The 24,040-nt window shown below is 43.5% G+C and overlaps 1 protein-coding gene across 2 annotated transcripts in view; it reads right to left on the bottom strand.

Annotated features, from left to right (window-relative positions):
- The window catches only part of fig4a (FIG4 phosphoinositide 5-phosphatase a), a 55,960-nt gene extending 40,427 nt beyond the window's left edge, over window positions 1-15,533 (bottom strand). The window contains exons 1-9 of one of the 2 annotated variants that reach the window (XM_042333507.1): window positions 15,509-15,533; window positions 13,592-13,711; window positions 11,010-11,108; window positions 6,665-6,788; window positions 4,527-4,683; window positions 3,823-3,873; window positions 2,441-2,583; window positions 1,675-1,812; window positions 643-743 (exon numbers count right to left, since the gene is read on the bottom strand). In XM_042333507.1, coding sequence (XP_042189441.1) covers window positions 643-743; window positions 1,675-1,812; window positions 2,441-2,583; window positions 3,823-3,873; window positions 4,527-4,683; window positions 6,665-6,788; window positions 11,010-11,108; window positions 13,592-13,654 — 876 coding nt within the window. In that variant the 5' untranslated portion in view covers window positions 13,655-13,711; window positions 15,509-15,533. The other variant, XM_007892874.2, reaches the window with a different exon arrangement.
- Window positions 15,534-24,040: the final 8,507 nt, after the last annotated feature.

Here is a 24,040-nt window from a genome sequence, read left to right as displayed (position 1 = left end):
CCCTCAGCTCAGGAAGGAATTCTTAACAGACTGCAGTGCATTGAGCTACGGGAAATGGAAATAATGAGGCTGGATCATTGCTGCAGTCTGTCAGGAAGCCCCTCCCAAGCTGAGGAGAAAGCAAGCAAAGTTGGGTCTCCGTACCAACTGCATCCTCCCAACCACCTGCTCCTGCCGCTGCCATGAGGATGATTCGCCAGGGAGGGAGCGGGTGGAGCTGATGAAAACATCCCTTGGTTTGCCAGTTGGACCACCCTGCTTTAACCAATTGTATTACCCAATCCCTAGTACTTTTAAGCTTTTATTTTCTTAGTATACTGGATCCTTTTCCTCGATTGTTTTCCCCCACCTCTATATTCACATTAAGACCATCCAATACCGCCCCATTTTATTCACAACTGCATTGTGATGTCTCACAAATTCAATTGGTCACTTAGTGGACCGTGTTCATGGATTCAGTCTTAATTTTATTACCTATATCCAGCAGCTTATTTGGAGATGAAGAGGTTGCATGTGGATTTGTACTGATGATACCTGTTGGGCTACAGCACAAACAATTCCACACAAATCAATTACTGGAAGTGTACATAAGGCACAACTTCCTGCATGTGGTAAAACAATACTTCTACAACCAATATTTACCTCACAGTTTGCACCTCTCTTCAAGAAACGGGTTCCAGCAAACTTGCTAGATCTTCTCGCTATCAAGGTGACGTAAACTGGTCGACCATAAATCAACAGTTCTGGAGGACGGATCATGTTAAGTCGCAGAAAAACAATTTGAATATTTTAATCTTTAGTTTTATAATAATAATTTGTGAATTTCATGACCCTATAACATGTCAAAGAGCTTTACAGATATTTTCAGTCATGTGTAGTAACTCTGTATAAATGTAACTCTGTATAAATGTGGCAACCTATTTGTACACAACAGGTCCTTTAAATAACCTTGAAGTGAATAACTAATTTATTTAGAAGATTGTTGGCTACCAAGAGAAACTCCCTTCTCTTTTTGAATGGTATCCTGGGATCTTTAACATCCAACTTAATTGGACAGGACCTTATTACAATACAATACTGTGCTCCCCCAAAACTACACTGGAGTGTCAGCCTAGACTGAGTTGAAAATCCTAACATGGGGCTTGAACCTACAAACTTAAGGGTGAGAGTCCAACCAACTGAGCTAAGGTGACACAGTTATTAACATTATATTGTAGAATAGCAACTTGTTGAGCCATTGCTTCTAAAGCTAAATTAATCACTTCCTTATGTGATCTTTAAATAATATAATCGTTGCATTTCATACAGCGTATTATGCTGTCGAGATGTCTCATAGCTCTTCACAGAATATATTATAAAGTGCTATCTGTGTATTTTGTGGTTGAACATAGAGAAGTGATAGCAGTATCCTATGATACTAACTCTTGAATTTTGACCTGTTATTGTTCTTAGAATGGTCCAAAGACAAAATATATCACAATGAGGTGTTTTTATACTCTAACCAGAATGACTGCCTATACATAAATTAGAAATACCATGTTGACCACTCTAGAGAAACCTTGCTTCCACGAGGCCAAAAATGAAAGAGGAATATCATTTCAAATCCAGTATCCAAAATATTTTCAAATCAGTTTGGTTGTATGAATGTAATGCAAGGTACTCATCAAAGGATACTTGATTGACCACAGAAGCCATGAATAATATACAATAACCAATCATGGTGAACGGTGTCTTTGAGATTTTCTAAGATGTGACCATTCCAAGCATATTTCAGGTATGGCTCGTTCCGAATGCCATAGTGAACACTTGGAGCTGAAATGATAAATATTAAAAATGTATTAAGAGACGCAACACGTTATTGAAGTACTCAGCAAGATTTAAAATAGGATATTGGTCAGTTTCTTTTCATAATCCATGCACTTTGTTATAATTTATACTTGCCAATAAGAATGGCAATGTTATTGCGTTTATTTTGGGAAATTCAAACTGCACCAGCACTGTTATTTTACACCTGTCTTAAATGGAATAACATGACTATTAATGGGCTTAATATTATTGTTTCATTTTTTAAAAAAATGATTCGACCAGACTCAAGAGAACTGATGGTATTTGCTGAAATAGTATATTGTAGCAATAAGGTTAGTCTTTCTCTGGTAGCCCAAAGGAGCATCCCATTACATATTCTTAGCCCAAAATGTACTTTCCCAAGGCCTTTCAAATGAGCTCTTTCATCATCTCAAACATATTGCTCCATTTGGAACTCCCAGCACAGAGTCCAGTGTAAATTATTGGTCCTAGATCTTGATGAAGCGAATTGACTGTATATTTTGTGGGCAAAACGCATTGTAAGAACCGCAACCAGATCCATAATTTTCTAATGCCTTTTGATGGACTAAATAAATGCATCACAAATTTACAAGAATATATACTGAGTGCTCACTAGTTCCATCCTGCGTAGTGACGCCCTCATCTTCAAAGATATCAAAGCTCTCCTGCCGAAAGATTTCACTTTTCAACCTCTCACTGGGCATCTTCAATACCCTCAGATTGAATTGAAGGGAATGAGTCAAGTCATAGCTATAGCTAAGAAAAGGAAAATCAAAGTTTCTCTTCACAGGCAGAAATTATTCCTACATTGAAAAATGCAAAGAAATATATAAGCTCTTTCAAGAATGGAAAACCAGCTTCAAAGCTAAGACCAAATTCAACAATTTACCAAATTCTGGAAGCTTTAAAAAACAAACTAAATAGTTAGTAATAATAATCTATAATAATTCTTACATTTGGTACAGTGCCTTTCATAACAGGAAGCCACCACCAAAAATCCAACAACAATAAATTGCATTTATATAGCACTTTTCACAGTGGGAGCACATCTGGAGGCACTGGACAGTCAAGTGTTTGAACAGGAGCTGGGGCAGTTAAATTCGGGACAGATGGTGGTGGGAAGATGACCGAAAACGTGGTCAAAAAGGTCTTGAGACGGACATTGAAGGAGGCGAAGGAAGCGGCAAGGTGAAGGGACTCTGGGATGGACTTCCAGAGAATAGGGACAGAAAAGCTCACCATCGATGGAGGGCAGGCAGAACAGGAACATGAAGCAAGTAAAGTGTTTTTGTGGCCAAACGTAGCAGCCAATTTGTAAATCTAGACCCAGGTATAATTTCTGCCTATATCATTGTTGTAAGGTTTGCTGGAAGCAGTTTGTTTCTGCCACAAATCTCAATGAACTTTTGAGTTAAAGTCTTTAAGTTCTTAATGGACTTTTCATTTGAGGCTCTCTTATTCAACAGAAACCTTCTGGAGCTATATATAGAATCATACACCCACTACTAGAGCAAAGTAACCTTCTATATGGCAATGAGATTCACAGCAGGTTCAATTTTCTCTAAATTTAGTAAGATTAATAATCCTAATGTATACTCCAGTTTTTGTTTTTCAAAACTGGATATGGTAAAATAGAATCCTAGAGTTTCAGAAAAAGGGACAGATCATCAAGCAGTTATCAGATCCATCTCTGCTGCAAGAGCAGTACCTTGGTCTATTACTGGGTAACAAGGAAACAAAGAATTTACAAATCAAGCTGATTTTTGTATAATTTTTTTAAAAAAACATAAGTAAAATCTTTACATGGAGTGGGAAGGGGAACAAATGTGTTCCCAAAGTTAAGAAATCCTGAAAAGAAATTGTTCTCATGTCCAGTTGACAAAACATAAACCTACCTCTGGGAACATGAAGGATATTGGAATTCCAGAACTGTTTGTAATACTTAATTGTTTAAGAAAGACTATTGAACATACACTAGTATAAGTAAACACTTACCTAAAATAAAAATTGCTGGAGAGATCCACACTCTGAAAGATTCTCACATACCTAGAACAGTTGACAGTTAAATTTTTAATACTAATACAGTCAATACGTTTTTGCGGGTCCGTAAAATTTGTAATATTTGAACTGAATTTCTAAACAAATTGTACCATTTGAGAAGACGACTAAGAGGGGATCTCATAGATGTGTACAACAGCAACCTAACATTTATATAGCATCTTTCACGGCAGTAGGATGACCTAAGAAGCTTGACAGTTAAGGGTTTACACCCGAGCTGAAGGTTGGAATCGGCCTGCAATTTCTGCTTCATCCGCAACTTGTTGAGTGAAAGGGTTGGGAAGTCAAGTGAGCAGAGAGTTGACGTAGTCTAATCTGGACACCGGTGTCGGCAGCACGAATAGGAGGTAATGGCAGAGGCGAGCAATGTTTCAGAGTTGAGGGAAAGCTGAACAGGTCAAGGCACGGATATGGAGTTTAAAGGAGAGACAACAGTATTGTACAAGGCAATCTCGGTACTGTGGGCAGTGCAGAAGCAGAGTCTGAATCCACAGGATACATGACTGGACTGAACAATTTAAGACTTTGTGCACTGAATTCATGAGCTCTGATAGTCCAGATTCAGTTTTTAAGGTAAGCAACTAATTTAGATTATGTATTTTATAATGTTACAAGTTAGGACAAAAAGATTATTTGCTTACCTGGGTTCATCTGGGTGAGCAATTCGAACAGAATCATTTGGAATGTAAATGATGTTGGTATCTTCTATTTTGTAGATTGAATGGCCACCAACATCTGCAAGTTTTCTTCTCTTAGTTATTAATACTATATAGTAACCTTCTAAAAATCTTACAAACCCTGTGGAAAGAGAGAGAATTCAACACTTACTTAAAATAGAGAAAGTAAATTCATGTGAAGGACTTGCTCACTGGAACGCCCTTGTTGGCTTGGTGCAGTACCAAACTATACAGACCAAGAAAGTTCCAAGTTGAATTCCTGCTCTATGCTGATCCAAACTAAGTAGTGTAGAAAAGCAGTAGTTCCAACACAGATCCCTGGGTGACACGACGTTTTACATCTCTCCATAGCAAATAGAAAACAACAAGAACAACGATAAGATTACATTTGTACAGCGCCTTTCACGTCGGGAGGACGTCCCAATGCACTGGACAGTGTACAGCATTTCAGACCCGAGCTGGGGTCAGGGGGGAGAAGGGAGGGGATGGGAAGTGACCAATGGCATGGTCGAAGAAGAGGGTTTTGAGGCGGGACTTGAAGGAGGCTAAGGAGGAGGAGAGGCAGAGTGATTGGGGGATGAAGTTCCAGAGGTTGGGGGCAGAGTGGCTGAAGGCTCTCCAGCCAATGGTGGAGCAGGCCGGAGCCGGCTGAGCAGAGGGAGTGAGCAGGTTGGTAGGGGGTTAGGAGGTCACAGGGGTAGAATGGGGACGAGACCATTGAGGGCTTTGTAGGTGAGTACCAGGATCTTGAACTGGATCCTCTGAAGGATGGAGAGCCAATGGAAATCGGGCAAGAGTGGGGGAAATGGGGTCACAGAGCTTGGTGCGGGAGAGGACACGGGCTGCAGAATTCTGGATTATCTGCAGCCTGTGGAGGGAGGAGTTGGGAAGGCCGACAAGCAGAGCATTTTCACAGTCGAGCCTGGAGGTGATGAAGGTATGAACAAGAGTTTCAGCGGCCTGAGGGGTGAGGTAATGGCGGAGTCGGGTGATGTTACGGAGGCGAGGGAAGGCAGAGTAGGTCATGGCTTGGATGTGGGGAAGAAAAGACAGTTGAGGGTGGAACAAGACACCTTGGTTCCTGACTGGTTGGTGAGTTGAAGTGTGCAACCATGGAGGTTGATGCTGCCGGAGCCTGAGGTGCTGAGGCGCTGGTGTGAGCCAATCAGGAGGGCCTCAGTCTTGTTCACATTCAACTGTAGGATGTTTGCCCTCATCCAGGACTTGATGTCCGACAGGCAGTCTGTCAGGACAGCAGTGGTCCTGGAGTTGAGGGTGGAGGCAGAAAGATAGAGTTGGGTGTCATCCGCATACGTATGGAAGTTGACCCCGTGTCTGCAGATGATGTCATCAAGGGGGAGCGTGTAGATATTAAAGAGAGGGCCAAGGACAGAGCCCTGGGGGATGTCAGATGTGACAGTGCGGGGGCTGGAAAAGAAACCGTTAGAAGCAACAAAGTAGAGGCAGTGAGAGAGATAGGAATCGAACCAGGCAAGGGCAGGTCCACGAACATTAGTAAAGAGGAGAGGCGGTGTATGAGGATGGAGTGGTTGACAGTGTCGAAGGCGGCAGAGATGTCGAGGAGGAAAAGGAGGCAGAGGGAGCCCTGATCACAGATGATCAGAATGTCACAAACCTTTACTCCCACCCTCCATTTCCTGTCCTTTAATCAACTTGCTATCCAAACTGCTATCTTTCCATTATAACATGCACCGTAGTCTTTTAAAAGCCTTCCACGTGGCACCTTATCAAATCCTTCTGAAAATCCATATATAACCACAGTATTACTTCTTTCCTCTAGATTATTTTGTCAAAGACCTCCACTAGATTTGTTGAGCAAGATTTGCATTTAAGAAATCCATGCTGACCATCTTTAACCAGACAGTGTCTTTCCAAGTGATTATTAATATTATCCTGTATTATAGCTTCTAAAACTTTGCCCAATACAAATGTTAGGCATATTACAATAAGCCTTCTGCTGACTCTGAGATGATATCACTGTGTTGGCGTATTGCTCTGTTGGCAAGTTTCACATTTATAACTCAAACTGTAATAGAGCAGTTTGCAAGCAAAATTATTAGAAAAACTGACCAACTTCTTACCAACAATGCCAAAAGCTGATACAGCACGTGAAAGCCCAGATAATCCCTTCTGCCCAATCTTGGTTCGATTTCCCATGTCGAGGCGACTCAAGAGATCCCGAACCTCTTGCTGGTTATATATATGCTGAACCAAATTAAAGCAGAAAAAATGTAATGGCAATATTTTACTGTCACTTTGCAACCAGCTTTGTTAATAGGAATCATGCTGAATTTGTTTGCAATCCAAAGTTTACAAAAAAAGCTGTCCAACTATAACAAAACAAATTGGCAGTATTTATTCCAAACACACAAACTTTTATAGATTTTTGCTGAGATACTGTTGCACAGGAAAATGATGATCATTCTTTATATAGCAGCATAACTAAGTCAGTATTGGCAGGCAATTTCATAGCAAGAAGAAACATAGCCAAATCAAATCCACACAAAGCAGTTTACAGATGGGTCCGCTGACATTTTCTGGAGCAGGAACCCTTGCTTCTTTTCCATTTCCCTATTCAAGAAGCAGTGAACCCAATTGTAACACAATTCTTGCTGAGCACAAAGCAATGGTTGAACTTGAGGTCTTCTTGATCTTTATGGCTTAGCACCACATTAAGCATTGATCGAATGAGCCATAAGAACTGCAAAACTGGACCTCAATTACACCAGGTAATATGGACATCTGGATTATGCACAATATACCGTACAGATTTGAAAACATGAAAGACAATTCCTGCAGTCATATTACCTTAAAAATGTGCATTACTCATAAACAGTATGCAAGGATTATAAAACAATACTTTTAACCAAAATATGTTCTTACATCCTTCCATTCAATGTCAACATCAAGTAGAGAGAAAGATGAAATAGCTAACAAGAATCATGTTGGAACTCACAATTAAAATGGTTTACAAAATACAATTTAATTATTACATGCATATGTTAGAACCTAATTTGTAGCTACACCTGACATTATGTACTTGTTAGAGCAAGAGAATGGTTAGTCTAATTGTAGCTGACATTTGTACCTAACATACCCTCATAATGAAACAATGTGTCATAACAAAATGAGCAATTATCAACAAGTTAAAATAGCTGCTGAATAAGATTCACATAAAATACACTTTGGTTTTGGTGTGACAAATGGATTGACTTCCTATACAAAAGTGTTTCATCCAAAAGTAATGCAGCATTCTAGTAATTAGTGCTCAGTCATTCATCTCATCAAGGCTATAGGGATTTCAGGAAAGAATGAGCTAACATTGAAGTTCACAAGTCTTTTGCTAGATCGAGATATACACTGCATTGATAGTTTGGGTTTCTTAATAGACATGCCGCATCAATATAAAGGTGCAGTATAAATTACATTACATAGAGTGTATATATGTAGTATATAGTATATACATTAAATTTAGTATATATATATATATTTACACACGCAATGCAATAACCTAGTCAGAAAGCGGTTGAGAGTAGCCAGTAAATAATATTCATAATTAGTTTATTTTTTAACATCAAGATTAATTTGGTATTTGAGCATTTGCTTGCTGATCTACATGAAATATTAAATATGAAATATTCTTATAATAATTGGAGGCAAGAGAATAGTCTATTTTAAAATGGTTATACTCATTTATAAATGAGTATATGGATTGATTCAGCCAAGCACGAATAGCTGGGTATTTTACAGCACTGGGGGTGTGCTGCATTGTTGAGAAGTATCGTACTTCGGATGAGACATTAAACTGAGATCCCATCTGTCTGTTCAGGTGGACGTTTAAATTCCCATGGCACTCTTCGAAAAGAGAAGGGAGTTTCTCCTGGTGTCTTGGACAACAATTTCCCAAATAAATTTGGTCACTCACTCGATGGCTGTTTGTGGGACAGTGCTGTGTGTAAAATGGGTGCCACGTTTCACCTCCAAAATACAGTCAATCCACTGTGCAGTACACAGCACACAAGTCATATCAGTTGGGACCTAAGAATTAATATGACTTATACAAAGTATGAGTTATGTCAAACTTGCATACGTCAAATCATATACAACACATGCAAAGTTATGCAAAAATCAGATTTTATATGACTTAATATGATACATAAATACCCTTGTACTGTACTGAACTGGCTGGTGACATTAAGGCAAAGTTTAGAAATGAATATTTTCAGACTCATCATTTCATGGAACAACAATTTTAATGTATTTTTCAACCTATTTTTTTATTATCTGTAAATGTTTTATTTGAATATTCCTGTTGCCTTCCCCAATTTTATTGTATTTTTCTGTGTGAATTATTTAAGGAGGATGGTAAGAGTCCACTTGATTGTTTCAGTTGTAAAGGGAGATATGTGTAGCCTTATACCTTACACAGTTGTTAGTTGGAGGAAACCTGAATGGAGGAAAGCGAGTACAACATTGCTCTTGTAGTTATGAGGCTATTCTCCAGTCATGACACGAACTGTTGGGAGCCCTCCCTCTCACGACCGTAACATCACCATCATCACGGCAGAGTGGTGGGGGGTTGGGGGAGCAAGAGGAAAGAGTGTCACCTGATCATGTGGTGAAGGAACAACAACAACAAGGCTCTGTAACCCTATCACCCCTATCCTTATAATATAACTATATATTATATTAAAAATTATAATAATATTATAATGTAATAATAATCCCTCAAGAAAAAAAACACAATACTATATTGATCACTTCAATCCATGACTGTTTGTGGGACACTGCGGTGCGTAATTTGGCTGCTGCATTTCGCTCACAGTATATCCTGCGAAGCGCTTTGCGACGTCTAGAAGATATGAAAAGCGCTATATCAAATGCAAGTATTATTATTATTATATCCTTGCCTAACTCCACTGACTTCCCATCACACAGAGGATACAGTTCAAGATCCTGGACCTCTCCTTCAAAGCCTTCCATGGTCTTGCTCTCCCCTACCTCTCCGACCTCCTAACCCCCTACCACCCTGTTTGCTGCCTCCGCTCAGCGGGTTCTGGCCTGCTCCACTTCCTTGCTCGCCCCACTATAGGCGGGCGGGCCTCCCGCCACTCTGCACTCTGGAACTCCAACCCGCAGTCCCTCCGTCTCGCCACCTTCCTTGCCACCTTCAAGACCCTCCTCTTCGACCGTGCTTTCGATCTCCCGCCCTCCACCCTCCCCCACCCTCAGCTCGAGTCTGTAACTCTGTCTGTCCAGCAACTTGGGATGTCCTCCCGACATGAAAGGCGCTATACAATGTCATTTTGTTGTTGTTGTTCCTTCACCACGTGATGAGGTGACACTCTTTCCTCTCAGCTCCCCCAACCCCCCACTCTGCGGTGGTGACGGTTGCTAGAGGGAGAGTGCAGAGAGGGTTAGAGTGCACACGTGAGGTGTTCCATTTGAGCAAAACAAAGTTTTGACCCAGCAGCCAGTAAGTTTGGTAGCAGCAAGTGCAGTAGACGTGTTATGAGTTGCGCGATTGTTTATACCACTAGTGCAGATAAATTTAAGTGGATTTAATAGGAAATTCAATGAGACTTGGGCACATGCACGACTTATGCGAATATACGATTTATACAGATCCGACCCTATGAAGCGCTTTGATATATCTCAACAACGTGATAAGGCACTGTATCAAATACGGATTATTATTTGTTAGGAAAGTGGCATGCAAATCATTACAGATCAAAAATAGCAAATGCTAATTTCCTATAGCTTACTGCACACTTGGAATCATAAATGGAAAGTATGTCATTAAGCATAACTTACATTTCATTATGACTGTCTATATTAGTAAACAAAGTGTCAGTCACATCTTCTTTCAGAATCACAGGATTTCCTCATGTACAGTATACTGATGGCACAACATAGAATTGCATTTCAGAACGGATTAATGAATGGTTATGAGAAAGCTAGAACTTCACATGAGAAAGAGGGGAAAAGGAAAGCATGGAAGGGAGTAATGAATATGTGAAAAGTTGTGTGGAGTATAAACACTGGCATGGACCAGTGGCCCGTTTCCGTGATGTACATTCTTTAGAAATTTCTTTGTAATGCATGGCATTGTTTACCAATATTACATTGGACCAAATTGTTGGTTAGCAGAGATTGAGAATTTAAATAGGATTTGAAAATTTATAAATCAAAGGGGTGATTATTTAATTTTTTAGTGGCACTATAACATTTACACAAAGCTGAATTATGCATTTAAATGATTCGACATTAAGACTGTAATTCAGCTCTTTTCCACAATCAGACCAAATGCATACGTAAAGCTGTCATAAAAAAAAATTACAGAAAGTGATTCTAGTTTAGCAATGAACAAGTGTGAGATAAATTGTATAATAAAAAAATCTAGATTCATCTTATTGTTGTACTCACTCCATCATCAATAAGCACCAAGTCCTTGGGCTCTGTACGGTCTATTTTCAGAACACGATATTTGGTTTCTGCATGATTGCTTCCAACTAGGAAATATCGCTGATGAAGAAAAAATAAGTTTAAAATTAGAATTTAATTTCCAATTCACCCAAACATACCTCAAATTGTCTTCAAGTATTTAACCTTTTAAGATCTTGTCTTTTTTTTAAAAAAATAAGTCTTTCAACACCGGCTGTAACTTATTGGAAACCACAGTTAGAAAGTGTATTGATCATCCAATATCTGGAGACGAGAATGAATGGAGCTTTGAAAACCACAGCAAATTACAACTGTATCACGCCTTTCACGTCGGGAGGACGTTCCAAGGTGCTGGACAGTCAGGGACTTGGACCCGAGCAGGGGGTTGGGATCAGGAGGAGTGGGGGGCAGGGAGGGTATGGATAGGAGTGTGACTGAGGGCACGGGGGACATGGAGTGGGCCGGAACCTGCTGAGCAGAGGGAGTGGACAGGTTGATGTAGAGTTAGCAGGTCGCAGAGGTAAGAAGGATCAAGGCCATGTAGGGCTTTGAAGGCGAGGACAAGGATTCTGAAATTTATCCTCTGAGGAATGGGGAGCCAGTGGAGCCAGATGAGGATGGGGGTGATAGGGTCACGGACCATGGTGCGGGAGGACACGGGCGCTAGAGTTCTGGATGATCTGCAGCCTGTGGAGGGAGGAGTTTGGGAGGCTGACAAACAGAGAGTTAGAGGAGTCGAGCCTGGATGTAATAAATGTGTGGATGATGGTCTTGGTGGCCTGAGGGGAGAGGCAATGGCGGAGCCGGGCTATGTTGCGGAGATGGCAAAACACGGATCGGGTCATGGCACCGATGTGGGGTAGAAAGCATAGTTGAGGGTCTAACAAGACATTTTCCTTCATATACATTATGGCTGCCTATACAATGTGACCACGAGGAAAAGACATTGTCACTTCTCTACTGTATTGTAATTTGTTTCTTCAAAATAAAATTCCTTTCTCCTCCTCTACCCCTTCTCCGATAATGACATATGGAATATCATGTTTACTGTGAATCACACACACTTTTATAAGATGCAGATGCTTGAACACACCTGAACTCAACTAATAGAACAGTTTGGTGACTTAATTAAACTCATAAGCGTGCAGCTATAACACTACTGCATAAGATAAATGAGAATTACTGATAGATATTGCACCAGGAAAAACACTTGTAGATGCAGCGAAGAAACTTTGATTGGTTGCCCCTTATCTTTCTTCCTGAGTAAAACAGCCATGGTTCACTCACACTCCTGGCTCAAATATGCCACCAAGTCAAGGACCCACAATAATAATAATAAGTGCATTTGATATAGCGTCTTTTCACATCTTCGAAATGTCTCAAAGAGCTTCACAGAATATACTGTAAAGTGAATTGACTGTATATTTTGTGCAGCCAATTGCACACAGTAGTGTCCCACAAACAGTCATGGATGGAAGTGACCAATTTATTAGTATTATTTTTTTGAAGGAATTATCACCCCCAAAAAAGCAATCTGCCAATCGACTTATCAACCGGGTTCCTACTGACTGCTAGGTAAACAGAGGGGTGTGGAGTAAGGAAACTTGCACAACGTTTTACCCTGCCGGGAATCGAACCCAGGTCTCTTGCTTGCGAGGCGAATGCTCTAACCACTGAGCTGCAGGACACCACAATGCCCATATTTAGGGTGTACTAACGTGTAGGAGCAATAGTGATGGAAGAAAAGTAGGGAAGGGGCAAGAGAGAAAGATAGTATTAGAAACAAAGAGCACAAATGACACTTTTCTGACTCTGATATTAAGTATTTTGTAATGGTGCAGTTCCATGGTACATAAAGACCTTCAGATTAGAACATAAGGTATACTGAGGGATGAACACAGGGCATATTCTTTGCAGGAGGTAAAGAGTACCCTTGAATTTACCATCTCTCCTTTAAGAAAGTACGTCTCTTTAATGGCACAGCTGAACTTAAGAACTCAATGTGCTGAAATCTGTAGGTACAATCTAGCTCCTATCACCAGGACTCAACTCACTAGACTACCTGCATGCTGCTTCTCAAACTCTGTATTAAAATGTTCTCTCACTGTCTCCTGTATTGTACGTTCTCTCTTTGGCACTTCTAAAAGAGAGATAATTCCCAATCAAGCATTCTCAAAAGGAACAAACTCTGTGCAAGAAATGGTTTACCAAGAAGGAAGTGCTCCGTTAAAGGAGCTGCTGCAGCCTTACTCACCCAAACAAAAACTGAGCTCTTAACCCTTTGCACCCTAAAATACGAATGACCACTTGAGCAAGGTACCAGAGATGATACCAGCAACAGTATTTATTTTACTGTACCCAAATGCTACAAACACCTTGCTGAAAAAGATGTGACAATTTTAACTCTAATGCTGCAGATGTGATATAAGTGAAAGGCTTGGATTCTTTTTATGGAAAAACTTCATCATTTGCTCTATGAATAAACAGTATTAACCAATTTTGGAAAATTGCAAACAAGACGCATGAATGCAAGTAAATTAACAAACATGTAAAGTCATACATACTGCTCTGGTTTCATACAGAATAAGTTTCTGTATACAGCTCACAACTTGTCGTACTGATGGCATGTTGGCAACGATACATCCAATTTCTCTTGGCTTTAATTCAGCATTTCAGAGGAGACCCTAACACAGTGAAGAGGAATAAAGTAAGTATTTGACAGTATTTGCCCGTCAAGTATACGCTCACTACACTTTATAGCAAATCCTGTGACGCACTTTTGAGACATCCTCCTGATGTGAAAGAGTCTAAATCAAATACAAGAATTATTAGGATTACAATTTTGCATTATATTTCCAATACAGTCTTGTATCTGCCCTTCAGTCTATGGCTCAAATGATTCTATATTGAACTCCAAACCAGAAAGATTTTAATCCTATTCTACCTATCAATAATAATAATAATTCTTGCATTTAATATAGAGCCTTTCGTGTCGGAAGGACAGCTCAAAGTCAGACAATTTGCACACTGCGATGTCCCACAAACAGCCATGAAGTGAAGGACATTTTTATGTAAGGAGGGATCGTCAGCCAGGACACGGGGGGAGAAAACTCCTGTTTCGAGTAGCGCCGTGGGATCTTGTTCACTCGAAACAGGCAGATGGGGTCTCGGTTTAACGTCTCATGGGAAGGACGGCATCTGTGACCAAACAGTGTTTTCTCTCCCCCTCCCGACACTACACTGGAGTGTCAGCCCAAACTGCGTGAACTTAAAGTCCCAACACTGTGGATACTTGAACCTGAAACATTGAGACTCGGAGGCGAGAGCACTACAGACCGAGTCTGACTAACTGACTGACCGTTTCAAATCCATTCACTCCCGGCACCTCCCTACCTCCTCACTCCCCAATCCACCATTGCCAGCGCCTCTGCCGGACTGGCACCGGCCTTCCTGCTCGTCCCTCAGAGCACAATCTGCTCCACCATCGGAGGTTGTGCTTTCAGCCACTACGCCCTGAAACTCGGGGACACTCTCCTCAATCCCCCGCCTTGCGCCCCCTCTCTCAAGTCCCGGCTGAAAACTTTCCTGTTGGGCCGGGCTTACGCCCCCCTCCCCCCCGGCTCGGAGTCAGGCTCCAGCACTGTTAGGCGCTCTGAGACGCTACACTGAGTGGAGGGCGCTATGGAAGTGCAAGTTGTTGACTGACTGACTGACTGACTGACTGCAATACGTTTGTAGCCCAAAGTAGCCCAATAGTAGGCCTCGTCTGCTTGCGGGCAGCAACGTGGCCAACTCAGTTAATGCTTTTGAAACTGTATGAGAAACGGGAAAGACAACAAACGTTTTGCGGTTTAAATGAAACAGTTAAAAAGTTTGCCAAAAAAAAAGCGATATTCCGTCGCACAGCACAAACCCGCCCCATCGGGCGTGAACCCGCCCAACCTGACCACATTGCCGCGGCAGAGCCACAGCTCTCGAACGGCGGTTGGAGGAGCCTCGCGCGGGGCTTCTGGAATCCGCGCTCCAACTGCTCCTAACGGACAGGGCGCGAGGCCGGAGCAGAGCAGCGCCGCGCAGCGCCGCGCAGGGAGAGGCCGCCCGGACACCAGCGCCCACACACCTCACAACTACCGCTTCCTTTGGCACTCGAGGGCCTCTCTTCAGGATTTCTCGTTGTAATTTCATTTAATTAAATTTAATAAAGCCCCAAATACCACACAATGTCAACGACGGACATGTCCTCGTCAGCCCCACCTTCACCTCCCAACCCTTCCCCCACCGCCCAGTCCAGTGACACTCAGCTGCTGCCCGGACGGAGCCGCGAAGACTCAGATGCCTGCAAGGTACCCCCCGGCACCGGCCGACCCCGACACCTACACCGACACCTGCTCTCTATTCCCTCAGAGGCGTCCACAAACTGATAAAGACCTCCTTATCGCTCTCTCTATAGTAGCACTCGCGAGGGCCCCGCGCGGACTAACCCATTGCGAGGAGTACCGCTTCCCGACAGGAAACGGCAAACGAGAGGAGATCCAGTGTGTGCACTCTGGGTCTTGTAGTCCATCCGCCGCTCCTGAGAAACTGCAACTCCCAGAGCGCAGTGTGGGACCGGCACTGGCAGTGACGGTCAACAAAATAGCAAAGAAGCAACAAAATAGCATAGGTTCCAACAGAAAACATTTAAGTTATTTTGTGGGCAACCAAAGCTGTCGGCCACCACTGATTGCTACCCGTTGGCGACCTGTTTCCCTCACCCCATCCCTGTGGTGACTGAGTGGCAACAAAATCAGTGCTACTGGCACAACGTTAACAACAACTTGCACTGATATAACGCCCTCCACTCATGGTAGTGTCTCAGAGTGTGTAACAGTGGTGGAGTCTGACCCCAAGTCAGGTGCCGTCAGCACGGTCAAAGAGGAAGGTTTTCAGAAGGTGATTTGAGAAGGCACAGCCGAAGAGAATTGATCCAGAAACCATACCTCAACACAAGGGTTTGGTAAATCAGTCCGGCGGCGACCCCAAGCTGCTCAAGAAATGGCACCAGGATCGTACTGGTATCATTTCGCTCACGAAATATCGTCAATTCACTTTACACTACATTCTGTGAAGCCCTTTGAGACATCTCGATGACGTGATAAGGCGCTATATCAAATGCAAGGATTATTATTATTAAATGTACACAAACAAAGCGAATGGCATTTATAATGGAGACAGTCATGTGTGGCAGATAATGTTAATTTTCAAAAATATGCTAAAGTTTTTTTTAAATAGTTTTCTGATGACAACAGTAACAACTTGCACTTATATAGCGCCCTCTTCACGGGGTGGGGGGAGAGGTGACCATAAACACGGTCAAAAACAAAGGTTTTCAGGTGAGACTTGAAAAAGGGAGAGAAGAGGCAAAGGCGGAGGGATCGAGGGAGAGTGTCCCAAGGTTTCAGAGCATAGTGGCTGAAAGCGTGGCCTCCAATGGTAGAGCGGAGGGTGCGAGGGACAAGCAGGAGGCCGGTGCCAGTTGAGCAGAGGTGCCGGCGTTGGATTGGGAAGTGAGGAGGTCGGAGAGGTTGGGAGGTGACAAAGAGTGAAGTGATTTGAACACAAGTGTGAGGATCTTGAAGTCGATCTGTTCGGTGATGGGGAGCTAGTGGAGCTTGGCCAGAACTGGTGAGATGCAGGTACAGGGTTTGGTCCGGGTTAGTATGCAAGCGGCAGAGTACTGAATGAACTGAATTTTTTGAATGGTGGAGCTGGGGAGTCCGGCGAGGAGTGCATTTGAGTAATCCAGGCGGGAGGTGACAAACGCATGCACGAAGGTTTTGGCTGCCCTGGTCACAGATAGAGAGGACGTCGTTTGTGACTTTGACAAGCGCTGTCTCTGTGCTGTGGGCAGGGCGGAAACCAGCAGAGGCTCAACGAGGGAGTGGAGGGACACCATGACCGAAGTTAACGTCCAACAGTGTATTCCAGGAAATGGGATGGTAGTGTGAGAGATTAGAGGGATTGAGGGTGGTTTTTGTAAGGAGGGACATGATAACAGTAGTTTTCAGTGGGAGTGGAACAGAGCCTGAAGAGAGAGAACTGGTTGACTGTGTCGGCCAGCAGGGGGGCGAGGAGGGGGCGTTGAGGGTACCAGCAGTTGGGTGGGGAGGGTGTCAAGGCATCGGGTGGTGAACTTCCTGCAGGTGATTGTGGTTGAGAGGTAGGAGGGAGAAATGAGGGCAAAGGAGTGTAAGGAGGGGGGAGTGGCAGGAGCCGTGGTGGAGGGAGAAGGTGGTGTGGATAGTCTGGGTGGGATGGAAGTGGACATGGGATGGAGGTTTAGGGAGGAGAGGAGGGCAGTGAAATTCAAGGAGGTGGTGCAAGGGGAGTTTAGGTGGAGGTTGAAATCTTTCATTATGAGCAGGTATTCACTGCAGAGTGACAGGGGTGAGAGTAGATATCAGTGAGGAAGTAGCCAGGAGGTTTGGGGAGGCGGTAAACTAGGAGAATTGTAAGGGAGAGAGAGGAGAGATAGTAGAGGGTGAGGTGCTCAAAGGGTGACACAAAGTAGGGAGTGAAGCTGACAATTAAGAAGATTGTCAGCAACTACAGGAGGACATGGATGAGTAGATTGGGCAGAGATGGGAGGTGAAATATATGCAGATAAGTGTGAGGTTATACATTTTGAGAGGAAGAATGAGAGCAGGAATATGCTAAATGGTAATTTAAAAAGAAGAGGGGAGACCTTGGGATTAACATTTCTTAAGGTGATCAGATGAACAAAATTGTGAAGAAAGCTAATCGGATTCTATGTTTTATAAATAGGGGCACTGAACATAAAACCAAAGAATTCAATGCTTGTATAAATTGTTAGAATATTAAGAGTATTATCTTCAGTTTTGGTCCCGAAGTCATTCCACCCTAACTCTGTGACCTGCTGCCCAGCAGCTCTCTCTGCCATCTTTTTGATTGAGCTTTCAGACACCTCCCAGCTCCATCCCCATCCACCTCCCCTTGAGTTCTGGCTCCCAATCAGCGGTGTGAATTGCTCTGAGACATCCTTCCGACATGAAATCTGCTATTTAAATGTAAATTATAATGTGAATGTAAAATCCAATATGTGCATGTAGATGTTTGGGGGGAAGGAAGGGTGGAATAACATACTTTACTTTTGTAAAGTAAACATGTAAACGCTGCTTTTAAAATATTAAACATTTTTAATCCCCTCGATTTATTTTTTAATGAAAACCTGACTGACTCCCTTTGGGGTTCCCCCTGGAGATAGTCTGGCTGGTAGATTTTCTATGATAAATGACATACTCTTTGAGAAAACATTAAAAATGAAAATGAAAAATTATTCTCTTATACTTGTTAATAGTGCCCAGATTATGACTTGCTTGAACAAATTTCTGCGCAATGTCAAGACCCTGTACAAGGAGGTTTGTTTGTTATAATTACAACTGAATATGAATTGCTATTACAAATTGCCGATCACGGCACAGTAAATTGATTAAAGATTGAGGTGAAATGACAGCAGGGTTTGAGATAAGTGAATGAGTTTGCGAGAATTCATCTTGAAAAACTCATTCTGCTGGGGTTTGAAGGTCAATTAAGATTGGCCTGAATTAAGACTGTGACAAGAGGAGTTAACGGTAAGGTCTGGAAAAAAACTTATACTCTCAGAGGCTTGTCATGATATGGATTAATTTGCCTGGGGTGGCTGTCAGAGTAGTCAACTGGGGAATTTAAAATAAAATTGGACAAGCAAATGCAAAGGAAGGGTATTGGTAGAGGGTAGAGGATGTCAGGAAAGAGCAGAAGTTGGATTATGATGAATGCTTCTTGGAGGAGTAAAGACTGACATAAAAAAAAGCCTTCGACTCCCTTCCTATTTTCAGGTCTCTGCTGAAGACCTTTCTTTTCGACCGCGCCTTTGGTCACCTTCCTCCCCCTCCCCCTGGCTCGGTCCCGGGATCCGTTACTGTGAAGCGCTCTGAGACGCCGCCCGGTGTGGAGGGCGCTATATAAATCCAAGTTGTTATTGTTGTTGTTGTACATTTCTATGGACTCCCTGCAGAAGATGTACTTTGCATTTTAAGGTGCTTTTTTCAGCATCGACATGCCATTTACCGTGCAGTTTTCTTTCCCACAACTGTATAAATGAAAGTTGTTTTTGGTCTCCTTGTCTGACTGTAATAAAAAAAAGTACTGATCATCCTTGAGGTGACCGTGACTTAACCCTTTCAGCATTGGATGCCTGTTCTGCCATTGCCAACTGTTGTTGTCACTTCCAATAGCTCAACAGATGGGATATGGAAACTTTGGGGCAATTTTGCCATTGTGTGAAAGATTCACTCAGTTGATAGTCCTCTCACCGCAGGATTTGGAACCCATACAGTCCATGCTAACACTCCAATACAGGCCTGGTGATGCATTGCATTGTTGGAGGTATCGATCATCGGATGAGATGTCCCATCTGATGGGAATTTCCTGTGCATCATACTGATTGCTGGACCTGAGCTCTGATCCGAGATCTTAGTAGAACCGAGATATCACAAATCGTTGTGACCGCAAAGCATTTATCCTTGCAGGGAGGCCCCAGTAAGTTTACCTGAGTTTTCAATTTCAGTATAATAAAAGAATAATAATAATCCTTGCATTTTTGGCAGCCAATTGCGCACAGCAGTGTCCCACAAACAGTCGTGGATTGAGTGACCAATTTTATTTGAAGGAATTATTACCCCTGGTAAAGCGATCCACCAATCACTTTTCCGGGCTTATGAAGGAGTAGCTGAAGGAGTGAGCCTCAATTTATGACATGGCAATTACAGTGCTTAGGTATCAGCCTGGCTCAGTTAGTGGCACTCTCACTTCGGAGTCAGAAGATTGATTTAACTGGTCTGAGATGCTACGCTGCGTGGAGGGCGTGATATAAGTGCAAGTTGTTGTTGGTGGTTCACACCCTATGTCATGACTTTGAACTCACAGTTCAAGCTGACACTCCAATAGAGTGCTGGGCATACGTTCCTTTGTCGGAGGTGCCATACTTCACATGAGACATTAAACTGAGGTCCCGGTTGCCTGTTTAAATGGATGTTACAACACAATGTAAATTTACATTGATTTAGTGCCTTTCAAATTGGGAGGATGGCCCAAGGCACTGATCAGTTCAAGGTTTGCACAAGAGCTAAGATCCCATGCCACCATTTGAAAAAAGAAGGGAGTTTTTCCTGATGGTCCAACCTAAATAAACCCCGAGATAAAATTGGTTGTTCACTTCATGGCTGTCTGTGGGTTTTTGTGGTGCACAAATGGGCTGCCACATTTGCCCACAAAATACCCACTTCACTTTAGAGTATATCCTGTGAAGAGCTTTTTGATATTGTACCGATATGAAAGGCACTATATCAAATATCAAATGTAAGGACGATTATCATCATTTGCTTCTACCTAAGTAAGTGGAACTTGGAAAAAGGCCAGAAGCAAAGTCTTCTTCAATTCAGATGGAGCTTCCAGACTCTGCAGATAACAGTTCAATAGATGTTTATCTATCCCAAAGAGGAAAAATTAGAAACAATGGGATACTGAAATGTAAAGGTTGTGATTGCACTACAAAGGAAGTGACATCAGACAAGTTTTTCATGAATATATACCCAAAGTGACATCAGTGGTGCTTTGTGCACATACCATGTGCACAGACTGAGCCTGAAGTGAAGTCAGCAGTGACTTGACGACCTGGAAGTCAGCCTTTTATTCGCTTCGCTTATAACGCTGTTGTTGGATCCAGACAACTACAGTATGATCAGGTTGCCTAAGTGCTCCCAGCTCTCCTCATCCAGCAGCTCGGTGAGGCCAGACAGGAAATCCAAGGAGGCCTTGCTCTCTGTGGGTTTTTCACAGTACAGGTTGGCATAAAAGGATCTGTCAATCCTCTGCATACCGGCCTGCTCCACGTGCACACAGCCCGTTTCGTCCCTCAGCCCTGCAATAGCAGAGCTGGCTCTGTTTGCTTTCTGAAGGAAGAAGTATGAGCACGTCTCGTCCTGTTCTGTTGTGTGCATCCTGGATTGGAAGATGACCCTGGAGACCTTGGTGGCAAAGTGCACAGTTTGCTGACCCTTCACCTACTTGAGTTTCTTTCTGACATCAGTTCCCTCAACCTGTCATCGCAGGAGCTTCTGCGGTTTGGTCTGTAGCTGGACATGACCTTCTTTCTGGTCTTGGCTATACTCACACCCTTGCAGATGAAGAATTGCTGGGAGCACATAGACAGGCCTCTCTCCCTGATGAACTGACCAGGACTATCAAAGCCCTCCAGACCAGTAAGACCCCCGGAGGAGACGGCCTCCCGGTGGAGCTCTACTCGGCTCTGTGAGACATGATGGGCCCGGACCTGCTGGAGGCACACAATAACGTGCTGCTATCAGGGATCATGGCAGAGTCTATGAGGAAAGGCAGCATCTCCCTCAGTCTTGATCAAGAGAAAGCCTTTGACAGAGTATCTGACAGCTACGTGGATGAGGTACTCTCTAAAATGGGCTTCGGGGAGGGCAAACGTAAGTCGATCCGACTACGCAGACATCTGTAGCGCAGTCACAGTAAACGGGTACAAGACTGAGCCATTCCCCATCAGGTCGGGAGTAAGGCAGGGCTGTCCCCTATTCTCCACAGTTTGTCTGCTGCATCAAACCCTTTGCATGGGCTATCGGGAGGGACAAGAGCATCAGAGGTGTCACCATCCCGGGCAGCCATGGTGCACAAGCCAAGGCCTCTCTCCCAGTATATGGATGATGTCACCGTCTTTTGCACAGCCCAAATATTGGTCTCGAGCCTGCTAGGCATTTGCGACCGGTTTGATCGAGCCTCAGGAGCCAAGGTCAACCAACGGAAAAGCGAGGTGATGTATTCTGGAGACTGGAAAGAATGCAGTCACATACCATTTGCGGTGAAGCCAGACTACATCAAAGTTCTCGGCATCTGGTTTGGGGCTGCCGGGGCATGCCAAAAAGGCTGGGAGGAGCGTCTAGGTGTAGTGATTGCTGTCCATCACCAGAAAAAACCTGGTGGTAAAGTGTGAGCCCCACTCGGTGTTGCTGTCCGTGGCCCAGGTCTGGCCTTTGACCAAGAACAATGCCATTGCAGTCACCAAAGAGGTCTTCCAACTGATCTGGGGGTCCAAGATGGATCATATCCGCAGAGACACAATGCACAAAACCCCGGAAAAGGGGGGGGAAAGGAATCCCTAACGTGGCCCTGAATCCTCATGGCCACCTTTGTGCGTAGCTGCCTAAGGCTGTGCTTGGAGCCTCGCTTTGCCAGCAACAAATGCTGCTACATGCTGGGTTTCCACTTATACCAGGTATAAGAAGGATGGGTCTGGCAGAACTGCCTCAAAATGTTCCACACAGTTGGAGCGTGCCAAACCACCAACACTCACTTGAGTATGTTGAGAAGTTCCTGAAAAACACTATCCCAGACCCTCGCACGATCACCAAGTCGTCCGTGCGACAGCTAATTAAAACAGTTTGAAAGGGGGAGAGGGCAGACCCGATTGGGAGGTACCCTGCGGTAATGGCCAACTACGTCTGGCAAAACACCTCGTCACTGGCCCTGACCAACAACCATTCAGACATGGCTTGTCTGGCGATAAAAGGGGCCTTCCCCCTCAGGGCCTTCATGCACGGTCGAGGTCTGCGCCAGTCAGCACGTTGCCCTCGGGCCGGCTCCAGGAGACCATGGACCATCCCTTCCTGGAGTGTTGTTTCGCAAAGGCGAATTGGAAAAAGATGGAATGGATTCTCTCGCGGTTCATCACGGCACTCGTTGCTGCACAGCCTGTTCCCAGCCACTCACAGCGAAACCTACATCGAGTGCCTGGAGGATCATAAACTCGGTAAAGGAGACCCTTTGGCATTCCCGAAACCAGGTGTTCTTCTGGCAGAATGAGGGGATGGTGAGGGCCAGCCTCAGGCTCGCGTGAGGATCAGGGATATACTGAGGGACAAACTAAAGTTCGGCTCAACCGCGACAAAGGCCAGATGGGTCCTGACCCTGGCAGGAGCTGCTCCGGGACAAACCGTTCAGGGCACACCTACCGGGTAGCCCATGAGTGCACCAAAACTGACTGAAATAAACGCAAGGGTACAGAAAGGTGCGCGAAATATAACCAAAGAGCGTCCCGAAAATGTATGTACGGTAAACATGTGCGTGTACAGTGCACATCAGGGCGCGTTCCCAAAGCGGCAAGTGCGCCTTATCAGGGTATGTGCGGGTGCGCACATGAATGTGGTGTACGCAGAAATGACTCCCGACTGTTTTAAGAAAACGTTTGAATGACAGAACAGTAAAAAGCAACAGTTTACATTGGAAACAAATAGTCCTCTTGAAGGAAATATTGTTTCACCATGAAGGCACAAAATAATGAAAGTAGGAACGTACTGATAATTTTACAATATTTTGGCAAATTGACATATAATTTGTATGCCAAACAGCTGTATTGCAATATCATTTCCATTTATATAGCATCGTTCACATCTGTAGGACACCTCAAAGCACTTTACACAGCTGTCTGGGCACCCGAGCCGGGGAGTGGGAACTCAAGAGGGTGGTAGGTTGGGGAAAAGAAACAATAACAAATAAATAATAAGATGACCAAAAACGCATTCGAAGAAGTAAGGCTTGAGGCAGGGTTTGAAAGTGGGTAAGGGTGGGGATGGGGTATTAGGCTTCTTAACTAAATATATATTTGCCAACAAAATAGACAGTCAATTCACATTACAACATATTTTGTGAAGCACTTTGAGATGTCTTGAAGACTTGATAAGGTGTTATATTGTGGAGTCCTATAGCCTAGTGGTTAGAGCACTCGCCTCGCAAGCGAGAGATCTGCGTTTGATTTCCGGAGGTGTGAAATGTTGGGCAAGTTTCCTTACTCCACATGCCTCTGTTTACCTAGCAGTAAATAGGAAACCAGTTGTTAGTTGATTGGCGGATCACTTTTCTGGGAGTAATAATTCTTTAAAAAAATATAATAA

Source organism: Callorhinchus milii, unplaced genomic scaffold, assembly GCF_018977255.1.
Source record: "Callorhinchus milii isolate IMCB2004 unplaced genomic scaffold, IMCB_Cmil_1.0 Scaffold3, whole genome shotgun sequence".
Classification (NCBI taxonomy): domain Eukaryota; kingdom Metazoa; phylum Chordata; class Chondrichthyes; order Chimaeriformes; family Callorhinchidae; genus Callorhinchus; species Callorhinchus milii.
This window is presented reverse-complemented; position numbering and strand designations above follow the sequence as displayed.